The sequence below is a fragment of the Rhyacophila brunnea genome, unplaced genomic scaffold (genome assembly GCF_057557595.1).
Source record: "Rhyacophila brunnea isolate RB1 unplaced genomic scaffold, BYU_Rbru_1.0 scaffold_5, whole genome shotgun sequence".
NCBI lineage: Eukaryota > Metazoa > Arthropoda > Insecta > Trichoptera > Rhyacophilidae > Rhyacophila > Rhyacophila brunnea.
Window position 1 is genome coordinate 20,525,784 of NW_028233170.1, and position 17,031 is coordinate 20,542,814.

The 17,031-nt window shown below is 30.0% G+C and overlaps 1 protein-coding gene across 1 annotated transcript; it reads left to right on the forward strand.

Annotated features, from left to right (window-relative positions):
• The first annotated feature begins 1,087 nt into the window (after window positions 1–1,087).
• Window positions 1,088–11,453, forward strand: LOC147066137 (aromatic-L-amino-acid decarboxylase-like). The gene is made up of 5 exons (XM_085955789.1): window positions 1,088–1,375; window positions 2,077–2,197; window positions 5,711–5,824; window positions 7,448–7,567; window positions 9,541–11,453. The coding sequence occupies exons 1-5, from the start codon at window positions 1,296–1,298 to the stop codon at window positions 10,630–10,632; spliced, it is 1,527 nt and encodes a 508-aa protein (XP_085811915.1). The 5' UTR covers window positions 1,088–1,295; the 3' UTR covers window positions 10,633–11,453.
• Window positions 11,454–17,031: the final 5,578 nt, after the last annotated feature.

Here is a 17,031-nt window from a genome sequence, read left to right on the forward strand (position 1 = left end):
ACATCTAACTTTTGACTACAGATGGATTGCAGACAAAAAAAAAACAATAATAACGCACTTGTACAAAATAACAAAGCTATTAAATTGACTCTTATTACAATACAGATACAATTCATTTTCCATAACATTCTTTTGAATTATTTTTTTATTACGAAATATTAAAATTTATAGAAGAGGATTCAGAGGAGACGGTTTAGTGTCATTTTTTACCACGTTTTATTAGCTCGTATTATTGTTTGTCCGGTACAGATTTTTTCTTGTTTGTCCAAAATTTGTATTGGACGATTGAAGATTTTTAACTAACTTCCCGACAAGCTAGACATTTGAAACTTTTAGAATATATCAGAACACGACGACAATGCATTCTTTTAATACTTTTAGCCATTTTTAAGCAGAATTGAATTCATTTTCAATTAATTCTCTTTTGTATGGAAAGTTATTATTGTTGGTTGCTAAGGGGGTCCTAGCAACTAAATTATTAATATATACGTACGTTACTATGGAAATCAATACGAACTGTCAAAATGACATTTTAGTATTCTGTATTAATTCATTATTTCTATCAAGTACAATAAAAGTTTTTATTAATACATAGAATTGTCAAGTTTATATGATTCAACAGAAAATTTAAAAACGTGGTGCATGAAAAGTTCTTTTTATCTTGTAATTATTACTGTTCAAATAATGATGAAGATTGTTGTGTAGTCAATTGTCAGGCATGGGGCATGGATGGTCTGCAGTGCTAAAGTAAAAAGATGTTTATTTTCGATGAGGTGGATAAAATCTTTTGAAATATTGTGTTATGTGCTACTTAAATTTGATAAAACTCTATATTAGCGAAATTATATACCTATATGAAAGTTTGACAATGACTGGGTCTGATCCTTAAAAACTTATGTAATATCTATAAGCATACATATAAAATATACGGAAGGACAATAGCATACTAGGCAAATTCAAGGGAGGTGGTTGGCAACAAACTAAGTAGGTACGTACGCGTTCGTCACGGATGGCCGAATATAAGAAGGCTATGTTATCATCGGCGTCAGATTCGTTTGTATATAAAGACGTCGTAACCGTGAAGCAAATCATTTCTCGGCTCTTACGTTTGTAAGGAGGATCTGAGAACTGGCAATAATCAAATTACTGTCATTACGTCCGGCCACGCGAAACTTGAAGTTGAGTGTCAACGAGATAAGATAATTCAATTCAGTTCTTGCAGTGCTTTTGCGAGAAATTCACGTGATAAGTAATAAAAATTTATTGTGCTTTTCTAATATATTAAATATCTCAAGATGGACGCAGACCAGTTTAGGGAATTCGGAAAAGCTGCAGTGGATTACATTGCCGATTATCTGGAGAATATTAGAGATAGGTGTGTAAATAACAATTTAACTATCAAAGTTTTAACCACATTTTTTTATCAATATCTTTATTCAATTTTTTACAATAATAAAACGTAAATAACATTCATATTTGGACCCATTTTAGTAAACAAATATTACTATCCAGAAATAGTGTTATTAATGTATTTATCTTCTGAATTTTAAACCGTAAAACTAGAATTAACCTTTTTAATAATTTTGATTAACATATATTTTTTAATGTAGGTTCATGTGGGACTTACATCCACCTACTATTATTACAGTTCAAATTTGGCTGTAAGATAAATTTCGCGCGCTGATTTTTTTCAATATACATCTGTGCTTTTGATTCACCGCTTTGCCCCAATGGGTTCAGTGAATGGCTAACCAATCCTTGTAAATAAAGTGTAGATCTATAATAAAATATGCATGATCTTGAAGCGGAAAAAGTTATATCTATTTTTCACTCGTATTAATTTAGCTCAGTAGGCTCTTTTCTCAGTATTTTTTTTTCATTTTTATTTTTTAAAACTATACTATTCAGTAATACCTTCTTCGATCAAAGTAAAACGCTTTTAAAAAACTTTAAATTTTCATAACAGCTGAATATTTTTTATTTCAATAACATTATAATATTTCTAACGTAGAAACAACTTTTTACCTGTCACAAAAATACGTTGTGCTGCAATAAACATTATCTTAATATTTTTAGGCCTGTGTTACCCTCAATTGAACCTGGTTACTTGAAAGATATGATTCCTTCTGAAGCTCCTGAGGAGCCAGAGCCATGGCAAGACTATATGAAGGATATGGATAGGGTTATAATGCCTGGGGTAAGTCTACTGTTATATTTTATAATATTGTATTTATTACTTTAAATGTAAATAATGGTACTTGTTCCTGTATAGTTTATTATACACAATACTTAATTCACCTTAGTAATCGTGTATGAAATATGTAAAACTATATATAATAATGCATTTGATTTAGCTAATTAGTATTAAAGTATTCTTAACTCATCGTTATTATGAAATTCGATTATTTTTTTTTGGATCAAATAAAAACTTGTTCAAATAAAAATCTGAATAAGTGAATCAAAAGTTTTTTATTACAATTGAATAATTAATTAATAGTTATCGTACTGTATATGAACAGATTTAAATAAATTATATAAAAAAAACATAAAGGATTATTTATCAACTAATCATAATGAGATTTTTAGATAATTTTTTTAATATCAATATATGTATATAATATATTACAAACGTGCGTATTACATTCATACCATTATAAATTTGAGTGCATATATTATTATGAATGTATGAGCATTCATACAATAGATGTGACACAGTACTTATATGGAATTATTGTTACTCTAAATAATGTATTGTGGAATACTTTGTAATACACTATCATGACGTTGTGAACGACAAGACATATACTTTTTTGTTTAAAAATATTTCAATATTTTTTCGTGGAATTGAATAATTATTATTTAATGAATACTAGATTTTTTACGCAAATAAACAATAAAACTAGTCCTAGTTCCTGTTTATTCAAAAAAAAAATAACATGACTCTTGCCATTTAAGATACTAATCAGATATCGTCTTCTATTCTACGCATTGCGAAAAAACTTTTACCACAAAGTGAAAGTGCAAATAGGAACTAATCTCTGAAACATTAAAATGTTATACCTATTAGGCCTTTAATTTTAAGAAAGGAACATTCTCTAAAATGTAACCAGTTATTGTTAATCGAGATATATAATTATATTACTTTTTACGTAATATTATTAGCCGCAATAAACTTTGATCTTCCAGCGGCTATAATCTAATCAGAAGAAAGTTATTAACAGTACAATTTTATTGAATACTTACTCAAAAGATTACGGTGCAACAGATGAAGTAATGTTGAATTAATATATTTTTTGTACTTTTATAAATTACTTAAACTTAGCAATCGTAAGCTGCAGTAAAATAAAAATAGGTTTTCAAAATATGAACTTTAATTGTGACAAAAATTTAACAGTAACATCGTTAAAAATAAGTTTGCTGGATAGAATCAAAATAAAGGTTAACTTTAAATGCTAATTATGTATCTTATATAAAGAGTTTTCTTTGCTCATTTACATTAAATTTTATATTTATCAAAAATGCCACAATTTTATAATATATTATCGAAATATATCGGAAGGCAAATAGACGTCACTGTTTTTAATAATTCACATTTTAAGTCGACCGGATGGAACCGATTAATGAAAAATTAAAAAAATATAGTTTTCTGAAAGAATGTTGTATGGGGACTTCATATTTGAAGAACCGAACCGCCCTTAAGTTTTAAAGAAACTATAATCACTGCATAAACATATCGTCACCTCAATACTACAACTAGATAACTCTGATTTTGGTAATTGTTGGGAAATTGAAGTTTAAACTTTAATTGGTTAACATAAATCGAGCTATAATTATTATTTTAAATAAAAATGGAAAATTATTGTGCTTGTCTAATTGAGAACAATTAAATAATGGTTTTTTTTAATTTTATAAAAAATATTGTAGATCTATTGCTGTATTTATTTAATCCATTTTTGTTTTAAAGTTATCTAATAATTTCAAACACTTAATTAATACAGTTACAATAATTAACTTCTGACTTACCTTATTTTATCATTTGGTAGAGAAGGAAATGTAGAATCATATTCAATAGCTATCCCAAAAATAGTGAAAATCAAGTTATCTAGTTGTAGTATTGAGGTAACGATATTTTTACCCTGGTCTCTGTGTAAACGGGATATATTATTTATAATATAAGTACACACATCTAGAGTACATAATAATGAAACTAAGATAGTGTTAGTAATAATAATATATATAGTATTAAAGTTCATGAGTTACAAAGTCGTCCAGTGGTGCAAACGTACATACTGTAAAAATACACAATGTTATGTGATTTCCTAATCTTGACTGTTCATCGATAAAATAGATTCGTATTGTGGAATTCCGTAACTATTTTTGTGCTAAAATAAATAGTTTTTTGATTGATTTATTTTTGAATCATAGAAAGTCATAATTTAGTATGTTTGTGCTTAAAATCACTATCCGGTGCGTGAAAATTTCTGTCGTGGAATCAACGTCGGAGGCGTCGCCGTCTGATGAATCTGATACACGAATGGGATCTCGTAAAGTAATATTATTATTATGTGTATTGCAAATTGCAACTATTTATGTTTTAGCGATCAAATTTTAATGTAAAAAAACAATGGTTTATCAATTATTTTTTCGACCATGCCCGTTCCTAAAAAGATCATAATATGGGTTTCCACAGAGTGGAGGTTTGTATTAACAGATTTTGTTTTTACGAGAAATGGATGTCAGCCACTTGCTCAACCTATTAGGTCCATACTCTGACTCATACACAAATTGAAAACAATATGTGTACTTGCCTGACCCAGGATTCGAACCTGGGACCCACGACGCTATAGGCCGACGCTTAAGCCCCGCGGCCATCATGGGTGTATAGCTTATCAATACCCAAATATTATTACGAGAGTATTGACTATAACGAGATTATAAAACACTATATGATCACCGCTTTGATTTCTTCGGTATTTTGATGCTTTTTTACGTTGAATTATAAAATAATCTGGAAAAAATTTAACAAATATATAATATAATAAATTATACTTAATATTAATTTAAACATATTTATTTGTCAAAACAGTGGTTATATTGGTTTATCCACACTATGTTCCCTATGAAAACAAGTGTTTTCCACTCCAAGTGTACCAACTTAATAATTTATTACACCACCCAGTGGCGAAGGGTAGAGATAGGTTGTCGAGATCCGACATGAATAGTGCACATTAAACTTTATTAGTCATATTTATTTGTTTACAAATTGTTTGTTTGGTTATTTTTCAAAATTTAATTAAACCCTGCCTATACCAAACCATAACAGTTATTAGATTAAATTAAATGCCATAAAAGCATTTATAACTTTAGATATTTATAGATAAACAAACTATTTTTTATCTATTGTGGTTTGGTTTAGGAAGGGCAATTGAATAGTAAAATAATTTCAGACTAAACAATCAAATCGAGAATATGTTGATGTAAAAATAACAAACGTATTTAAAAATAATACAAGACAAAAGCTCACGTAATGAGTAAAACAGGTGTTCAGTAGCATTTTCCGCAAGCGTTTGCTGCTACTTATGGGTATTTTTTCAAATAAAACAATTTTAGTTAGATGCTTAATATTTCTGATTAAGTATGAACATAATACTTACCATTGTGATTCTTAGGTACGACAATTAATTATTCATTTCAAATATGTATTTCACAGATGACACATTGGCACTCTCCTCAGTTCCACGCATTTTACCCATCAGCAAGCAGCTATCCAGGAATTATCGGTGAGATGCTCAGCGCCGGATTAGGATGTATTGGATTCAGCTGGGTAAACCATTTTCAGAATAGTATTTTAACTATTATTTCAGTAGTGTTCGTTGGTGTGGTATTTTTTTATTGAATTATTTTGCATGTTCGATTATTATATTATAATAAGGTTTATTCATATTATCTACTTGTAACCGAAACACGTGTTAATAGAACCTTTGACAAAAATTTATGGTTTGAAAAAATATTGCTTTATATTTTAGTAGGTAGGTACCTAGAGAACATTTTAGTAGTCATTGAAAGACATGGTTACTTCTTATTTATGATCTTCTTTTAAGGAAATTAGCAATAATATTCAAGTAATTGATAATACACATTTTTAGAAGATTATCTAAAATACTCAAATTAAACATTCTCGTTTGTTTCTTTATTTGTGAAAGTAAACATTTTGAACGCTCTATAGATGTATAATAAATCAAAACACTTTCTTAGTTAGATAATATTGATGCAGGTGACTAAATTTCAAGTATTACTTATTAAAGTGTAATAAATATAATTAAATGTACGCAATAGTATCATCATATTTAAAAACAATATAAGTAACAAAAAATAAACAAAATTTCTGTAGTCAAATATTTTATTACGTAAAGAAAATATTTATATTATTAATTCGTATTTAAACCAAAATAATGACTTAGTAACCGAACATTATATTTTTTGTTACTGACACCATTCTATTGACATTGGTCTTTCATAGCTTGATAACTGATGAAATTAATTATGTCAAATGAGGTAGTTAGTCCATATAATATTATGACTAATTCTGGGATTTTAGTTTAATGGTTTTGTTTTTCTACTTGTATATTATATAATAACCAAAATATTAATTTACTCGTAACCGAACAGTACATTTATTACTGACACCATTCTATTGACATTGGTCTTCCATACCTTGATAACCGATGGAATTATGTCAAAGGAGGTAGTTATTATACATAATAGCATGAATAAATCTGTGATCATAGTTTAATTGTTCTGTTTTTCTACTTATATATTATATATTAACCGAAATATTTTATATTTGTTACTGACACCATTCTATTGACATTGGTCTTCCATATCTTGATAACCGATGAAATTAATTATGTCAAAGGAGGTAGTTACAATATATAATAGTATGACTAGTTTTTTGATTTTAGTTAAATGGTTTTGTTTTTCTACTTATATAATATATAAGTATAAAAACAAAACCATTAAACTAAAATCACAGAACTAGTCATAATATTATGTTACTTCAATTAGTAAACAAATTTAAATTTAAGAAAATACAAAAAAAAACTTTATTCGTTGCTTTTAAGTATGTCAATTTATTTAGATAATATTTATGATACATTATACCAGTGTAAATACTTGGAAATATTAATCGTAATTAATAACATCAAGATTTCGTTGAATTGGCTTGGCCTGCAAATAATGTTGGTCTGGTCCAAGCTACTTTTGTAGCAATGTTTGTAGATTAGGACATGCATTGAGTTCCAAAAAATATTTTGTTTCCGGGAATTTGTGTAGAGGCAAAAGTTTACAAACAACAAACAATTGTATGGTTTGTTTGCAGGCAAATATGGATATTGGTTTGGACAAGACTTTGCACTAACAATAAAAACTCGATTTATTTATTTTATAGATAGCAAGTCCAGCATGCACAGAACTTGAAGTCGAAATGATGAATTGGCTTGGCAAAATGTTGGATCTCCCCAAAGAATTCTTGAATTCATCTGAAGGACCTGGGGGTGGTGTTATTCAGGTATATATTTACTGAATTATATTTGTTACCATTATTTATTGAATCGATATATTTTATTATTACAATAGAGAAAGCGTTTTTGTCGTATATTATTTTTTATTTAACGTTATCTAAATGATAAATATATGACAATTATTATAACAGTTTACTTATAATAACACCAGGTACTTAGTTTGTCATTATAACGGTATTTCAATAATTAACAATCAATATTTATTTTTTTGAATAATGAGCAATATTCTGTTCTCATATCGAAAAATTATAACAGGTATAATATATTATTATATAACATATCATGTATTTTTAATATTTCATCATAATATTATGTTATTACGTAATTTATGATTTATAATTGACATCTTTCTTCGTTTTATTCTAAATAAATAAATATTTTATTATTTCATTATCATAGTTTATAGTTAAAAAGTATCTATGCTTCATATTATAATAATTTGAAACGTGCTAAATAACAATACTTAATTATGTAATCACAATCTTCTCGCACATTATAATAATAATTGATTCGTGTCTACGTTTCTAGAGGTCAAGTTTAAGAGCAGTGGCTGTTTCTGTTATTTTATTCCAACTCAATTTTATCTTATTTTTTAAGTAAATTTATTGCAAACTGGTTTATTCACAGCTTCATAATGAAATTACGATAGCATAATCATTGTTTGCGGCTGTTCAAATTAAAAAATATCGCGTGCGCATACTGAATTGCAGCTAGATCATAGGTTATAATAATTATTTATTACTATTTTATTCAAACCGTTATAATAACTGTATAATTGTTATTGGATAATTTGATTGCCCCATACAATAACCTACGTTCAGTCAACCTATTTTCATAATACAATATCTTCAATTGTCATAATTTAACTTTTACCTTTGATAATATACGGGCACAAATCATAATTATACGCATCAGTGGCGAAGGCTCCATACTAGTCGATTATTGAATTACAGCCTACCTTCTAAGAAAAATAGACTAAAGACTTTATAAAGTTAAATAAATAAACATAACTATATTTCGTCAGAATCTATAAAAATATGCGACAGACGCCATCTGATTTCAACTATTGTATGTATTTATACGATTATTTCAATAGGAATTCAGATTAATTTGTATGACCGTTAGGTAACATAACCTCAGCCCCGTCCACCAAAATGTATGCAATACGAAAGGCGAAACTTTGTGCATAATTTTATTGTCTATGACTGCAGCTTTGCCCAAAATAATTTATAATAAGGTAACATCACATAAATATTTATCTAGATTGTTTTTAAAAATAAAAATTGTATCTTGTAATTTTTGACATGTTACGAAAATACATAATTTAAACTTATCTGAACAAGTGTGCTTTTTGTGAAACTGACAAGTGTGCTTTTTTCTCTGATCTCCACCAGTCTTCTTCTTTCCAAAAATCACCCTTTGCAACTGAACATATTCATAACCGTAATAGTAAATATACTTTGATGCTTTTTTTCACACCGAATACCAGCTTTTTATTTAATCATTAGATATACTAAACACTTATTTTTCTTCAAAAAACACGATTATAAATTGTTTTCGTTTCTGTTAACCCGCTGAAATTATAAACCTACTTATGAAGGTGGTATTTAGTATAGATATAGATATAATAGATGGAGTATATACAGAAATGCCACAAAATAGTTGTTCATAAAATGTAAGCTTATTCTAGAGTCATAATCGCTGAGAACGTAGGAACGCGTTATCACAGTATTTTTTCCATAACGGTCGATTCGCCATACTACGAGTACTATGCCAGTCAATGCAATCGCCATACTAAAACTTGCCTAATATTCAGTCAATCTATGATCCGTGCTTGGTTTGCAAGCAAATATGAGTAAAATTAGTACCTACTATTCTTTTTTTGAGTCGGCGAATATTAGAATCACAAGATTTTTATTAAATCCCATCTTAATATAATATCTGTGTTATTTCTTTACAGGGAACAGCCAGCGAAAGTACTTTAGTGGCGCTACTAGCAGCCAAAGATAGCATGGTTGAACGAATGATAAAGCTAGACCCCACCCTTGATCCCAGCATTGTCAAAACAAAGTTGGTCGCATATTCTTCTGAAGAATCTAATTCTTCAATTGAGAAAGCTGGATTACTCGCATCCGTTCCGATGAGGCTTCTGCCAACTGATGAAAACCGCGTGTTGCGAGGTGAAACTTTGGCCCGCGCCATAGCTGAAGATATCAAAAAGGGATTAATCCCTTGCTACGTTGTGGCTACACTAGGAACAACGGGGTCATGCGCGTTTGATGATTTAGAAGAAATTGGTCCAATATGTCGTAAGAATGGAATCTGGCTTCACATTGACGCCGCATACGCAGGAAGTGCGTTCATATGTCCAGAATTTAGGCATCATATGAAAGGTGTAGAGTATGCCGATTCCTTCAATTTCAACCCTCACAAATGGATGTTGGTTAATTTTGATTGCTCTGCCTTTTGGGTGAAAGATGCTAGTCAACTCACGAATGCCTTCGACGTGCAACGATCATATTTGAAAGATAACAAGTCGAACACAATTCCTGATTATAGACATTGGCAGATTCCACTCGGTCGTCGGTTCCGCGCATTAAAACTCTGGGCTGTGATTAGAACATATGGAGTCAGTGGACTTCGTGAACACATTCGCAATCATGTTACATTGGCAAAGAAACTCGAATCATATGTCAGAGAAGATGACAGATTTGAAATACTTTCATCTTCTATGGGATTAGTTTGCTTCAGACTAAATGGCGATAATAGCCTGTCCAAAGCTCTCACTGATAAGATCATGGAGAGGAAAAATCTTTTCTTAGTCCCTTGCTCGTCTAAGGGTGTGTTTATCATTCGGTTCGCAGTCTGCAGTCGATTTGTGAAGCAGTCTGATATCGACTTTTCATGGAATGAAATACAGTCTATAGCTACTGAGGTGTTGAGTCATAAAAAATCGTCACTACCACAAGCAATTTCGGAGAAAAAGGATTCAGATAAATTCAATTCGATCAATGAGATCGGTAGAATCAATATTGAAGAGAAACTGCCCTAAAATAAAAGTTGTTAATACACCATTAATAATATTAATAATTCATTAGCGATACATGTTGTGATATTTAAAAAAAAAAAAAAGTCATTTACTCGAATTCGGCTCAATTTCACTAGTTTTTGGGAAACGATTTTATAAAAGTATTCAATAATGTTGTGCTAGTTTATAATAAAGAATGCGTAGAAGATTCAATAACTTGATTGAACGCCATTAAAAATTTAATAAATATTATTTGCTAATGCGTAAATTAAAAAATAGAATAAATGTACTTCGTTTGACATTCAACAATATGTCGTAACTAACAAATTACTGTTTTACAGAAAGAAAAAAAACCGTTTACGATGCTATGTGTGATGTGTTTATTTTTAATAGTTCAAGATAAAAACCGCAAAATATTAATTTGGATTAGATATATTGTTTTTTTGTATATTATTTTTATTTTTATTATACGACAATTTAAATGTATTGATTTTGAAAAAAGAATTCGTCAACACTGTATGATATTTCGCGTCGATGTGCATAGGCTATGTACATATAAATCCGAGCGGGAAAAAATGAATTATTACGACATATTGCAGTTAGTCTATCGATTACCTGTTGTAGGTATCTAGTTATCGTTCATTATATCGATAAGCTATCAGTTAACATTTAACTATTTGCCATAATTCAATTTTCTCATTCAAAAGTTTTAATAAACTTATCAAACACGTACATTATAGCGCTTTTGGTGAGAAACCAGTTTTAAAAACCGAATACTTTTAAAATGTGTTGCCATCTATGCAAGGTTGTTTATATTATTATGTAGGTTCCTAATTGAGTCTCATAGAATCAAAATAATACTTTAGGCATTATTTATAATTATTATCCATATGTATTATAGTTAAATTATCATCTAATTACCATTTTTGTAAATCCAATACTGTATTTTTGATTCCATACGACTATAATTTTATAATATAAATTAATTTTAAGTATGAAAAAAAATCGTAGATTTTAGTAAAACAATAAGTGAAAAAACATACCTACCTAAATAAGTATGATATTACGATGCAATCACTATGTAACATTATTGATCTAAGAATATTTTTATGTAATTACCTGTAATTGTAAATAAATAAATATACATAATATATTATTAAAACCCTGTTTTTATGTGAAGCCTAAAACCAAATTCCTTTCATTTTACCGAACATGCTCCTGATGAATAAATAATTATTTACCTATCGAAAGCGAATAGGAAGATGTCATGGTAAAAATAATGATTTTTAACAAGTAAAATCACATAATGAAGGCATCGTCAGGGTACTTGACTCCCCTTCTTTTACTGGCAACCTGTGCAGTACAAAGGTTTGAATTTTCCAGAAACATTGTTATCTCCTCTACATATTATAATATTTAGATTGGCCCATTTGATCGGAGTTTTCGGATATGTTAGAGATTCAACGACTAAAAAATATTATACAGCCTTTTATCGATGTGAAACCTACCAAGAACGTCACTATATATATAGTCACTATAGTGACGCTCCGTAGGCAGGGCTAGAAATGGACCGGAGCGCACCGGAGCGCCGTTCCTGTTCGTAAAATCGATAAAATTATCGCTCCATCTCGTAGAAAAAATAATTTGACCATCTGAGCTAGATAGGCCATATAACAAAAATCTAATACTTATTTTTATAAAATAAAAATAAAAGTTGATAACTATGACGTTAATATATTCAGAAAATTGTCGAGCGCTCCGGATCGTAAACTTTTCTATTTCGAGCGCTGTCCGTAGGGCAATTAAGACTTGCTTAGGGGTGGCTCGTTATAAAGAGCGGCAAATAAAGCAGATTACGAAGAAAGTTTTGTGAAAGGGACCTTTCCATATTATGAAGAAGCACGTGCTCTAATTTCAATATCTACATATACCTATATACGTATCATTTCGTCCATGTAAAATAGCAGACAAGAAAATTCGAACATATCCTATGAGCTATACCTATAGCAATTATATAGAAACGAAATCGAATAATACGTTTAATATTTAACGCACAGAAAATTCAAAAGATTTCTTGATAGGTAAATAGTAATGTTCTTCAAAGTCAAGATACTATTCATCTATAAAAAATAAGAATCGTAAAAAAGAAATCTTGGAAATTATGAATCCGTTACCAACTCGGGAATGGGACAACTGAGAGCCAGGACATTTGGTCGCTGCACTGTCGAATGAAATAAATCGACATTCGTTATGATTTTATACAGAAAGTAGACGAAGAATTTCAATAAATTTCTATCTACTATTTAGTAGTTTTAATTCATTTTGCTATTAACATACCTACCTAGTGTTTTTATTGCGGATTGAGAATTATCATGCCTGAATGAAAGTCTTCTCGTTGGAACTTAAACATAATATGCACAATTATATCATTATTTACATGTGCATAATTTTCACAAAATATTAAATAATAATTTAAAAATAATTATTAAATAAATTAAAACAATTAAATATTTTAAAGTACATATAATTCACGAACGTCTATTTATTTTAGAATTTTATTCGAGTGCGTGTCGTCCAGTTGACCCGGCGCCGAATCATCTTAGACTCCTAGACCTTTCAGGGTTGGCGAACCTTTTTATTTACGCGTGCCAAACTTTCCCAAATATCATTTTTCTACTGTCTGACGTGCCATGCTTCATGGAAAAAAATTAGGAATTCTATTAACAAATGATGATATTCTAGATATCACTCACAGAACATTACGCCATACATTTCGGTCCACCAATTTTGAAGCTGTCTGCCAGAATTACTACTACAAGCTCCACCAAAATTTTGTTTCTTACTCGGTACAGCCATTTTTGTGCGTATAACTGAAATTATTTGCTACTGCTTTACTTATTTTGGTTCTTTACGCACAAATTGACAGCAAAATTGCTCCGATCATACGAGACATTCTCTCGTTACAGTGGTCTCAAGCATTGTAAATCAGTCAAAATCAGAGATTCGCGGCGCGGCTTCTCCCGCTGCCTGATAAGGTTAGTGCGATAATATTTATATCTGACGCATAAAGCCGACCTAATTATATATTTGCATTAAATGTAATGCTTATTCTTGAAGAGTATTTACCTGCTATTTTTTATACAATACGATCCCTCATTTATTATTATAGATTATTTTCTCTCTTCAAAATAAAACATTTCGCGTGCCATGCAAAATCATCTCGCGTGCCACTAGTGGCACGCATGCAATAGGTTTGCCACCACTGTCCTAGACCCACCAAATCTAACCCCTATATTAATATTATTAGTAAGTCCTCGGCGGGCTTGTTGTTTATAAGTTTTATAGCCTGACCGGCATAGAAAAATAAAGCAAATCCGGCTTTAAAGCATTGGTTCCAGCGGTCGAAATGGAAGATTTTACGAACCGGAGCGCTCGATAATTCTCTGAAAATATTTACATATTTAAGTACCTATGTACTAGTATTATATAATATAAATACCAAGCTCTGACCATAAAATGAAGTAACTGTCTTTAAACTCGGGGCATGCATGATTATGGTATAATGCTATAATGTGTCGGCGATGGTGATGGAAATCAAGGCTTACGTCACGTCATAAATATTATATTTTTAATTTGATTCCGACAGGTTTCGTATTTTTTAATGATTCACGAACCGTGATGCAATATTTAATTTTTCCACGATACACTGCAGAATAAGAACAAGAGCTGCACTCCGGTGCGTTGCGGTCCATTTCGAGCGCTGATTGGTTCATAGTGAGCGGCTTTCAATTTCTATCTTATTAAACTGGTAGGTACCTATGTGATTAGTACTAGTGATTCCAATCCCGAGCTATTTTCGATACCTATGAATCCCGGGATTGATAAATATAATCCCGAAACTTTCGAGATTGATTATTTTATTAATTGTTATGGAAAATAAAATAAAAACGAAAATATAACAGAAAAAATACTTTTAATAACAAAAACTACATTAGAAATAAACTGAGTTTGAATGAAGTTTGATTTATACAAATGTATAAGTTGCCGATTCATTTTTTTTTTTTTTAAGATTGGGAAAAAACAATGCATAACATAGTAAATCCACCATGATCTTCATACGTTTTACGGCAATTTCATATTTGGCTGACTAATTAGATTTATGAAGCGGAAAGGCCATAAGTACACCATGATTTGCTTTACTATTTTAAATCTCGCTAACGCATTCATTAAGTCTTTACTATCAGAAACAACAATCACATATTAAATTCACATTATTATTTATATTAAAATATTATTTACTCAGCGCTCGAAATGGAAAAATTTACGAACCGGAGCGCTCGACAGATTTCTGAAGATTTTTACATAGTAAAGTTATCAAAGTTTATGTGTTTTTTTTTCATAAAAATAAGTGTGTTAGATTTTCTATTATATGGTTTATCCAGATCAGATGGTCAAATTATTTATTCCACGAGACGGTGCGATGATTTTACCGATTTCACGAACAGGAACGGCGCTCCGGTGCGTTCCGGTCCATTTCGAGCCCTGTATTTACTCCATTAAACTTATGTATTTCCAAGATTGAACGTATACAATATTAACAATAAATGTCTTAAATAGTATAAATTATACTAGATTTATTTTTGACCGATTTTATCAATGTTATTTGTAAATATAACATTTTTATATTAACAATGTAAAAAATGCCAATCCCGGGATTGTCAAATTGTAATCTCGAAATCCCGGGATCAGAATTACCTAATTAGTACCATGTTCAAACTACTAGTCGAACCAACTAAAACCCCACATTATAGATGTTTCATTGCTTGATACTAATAAAGACATCTATGAAATAGCGCTCTTAGCTTTTACGAAATGTAGAATATACGTCGACTTATTCCTCCTTATATCCATTGACAAAATGTTTCTAGCTTCAAAACATAGAGGTTAGTAGTTAGTGGTACACCGTACGGATGTATCTATAGTCTATGGTACCAATTGAGTTTCAAGCTAATGTTCAACGATAATTATTATTTTAATAGTGAAATGAATAATTATTTTATACTAACTACGTCTCTTATTTATATAGCTATAGGTACATTGAAAAATTCTAATTTTAAATGCATTCTTTTGAATGTCCCTTAGTACTTTCACAATACGAGTTGCTAGGTATAATATAATATATTTTTTGAAATTGATGTGTTAACTGAATAGGTACACGGATATACACAGGAATTATTTTTGTTTTAGTATTGTAACTCTGTACCTACAACCTAGTATATATAGGGCATAGGCAGTGGGGAGTAGGGACACAATATTACTATTATTATTATAGATATTATAAAAATGTAATTCTGGCAAAGTGCATAATGTATTTTACTAAGCGCATCTACCGACAAACTAGGAAAGATACAATTAAATACAATTCACCAATCTGACAATATTTTATTATCAAAAAGGAAACATTTATATTTTTAATGCAAACATAATCTTACGATTACAAAAACCTATTATTGTATTATGTGCATGTTCATTCAACACGTTCATTTTATGAATACAAATTTGTATGATTATATTACTTAATTTATCAATGAAATTACCTCTACGATAAGTTCTTTTGAAGATTGCGATGAGATTTAATAAAATACATAGTCGTAACTCGTAACTTATTTAATATATTTTTTATTAAATTTTAAATCATCGATTTGAACTTGAAATCATTTTTATGTATGTACCTACCTATATCGATTGAACTTCGGTATTCTAATAGGTGTTATAGATATACCGTCATAAATTGGCCGGTGGTCGAATGTAGACCTAAGCTCATCACGCTATAAAAATTATTGAATGATGTGTCAAATGCCAGCATTTTGGCGCCCTAACTCAGCTGACAACTTGTACTGGTGGATCTATACCAATCTATACCGAGGGTCGTAAGTCGTAAAAACTTCTAGGTTATAGCCCTCGCATGGCCCTCTCCGATGTTCGATTTGATAAATATAAGAGATTTCAAGTTTTACACATTTTTCTTTTTATAGAAATTTAAAATGAATATAAAAAAAATTAAAACTATGAATTGGTAGTCAAGAATCTTTTCATTAGAGAAAACTTAATAAACTAAATTTTAATTATTGTAAACATGACACGTACACGATTTTGCAAAAAGGGTTAACACCAAATCGAGCGTTTGCATTATTTTTTCACACTTACGGTTTCACCATCCGTCAGTATTTTATAATGTTATATAACTTTTGTCCCAATTGCCTCATTAGAAAAAATGTGTTTTTCGTGAACAGGCGATTCAGCCTCCAACGACCATCGGTAGGTACCAATTAATTGTATGCGTACCATTCACGATAAATGAGAAGAGGCTCTACGTGACATGCGCCATGTTTCACCTATAATTTTTTATAGATAAAACATCGC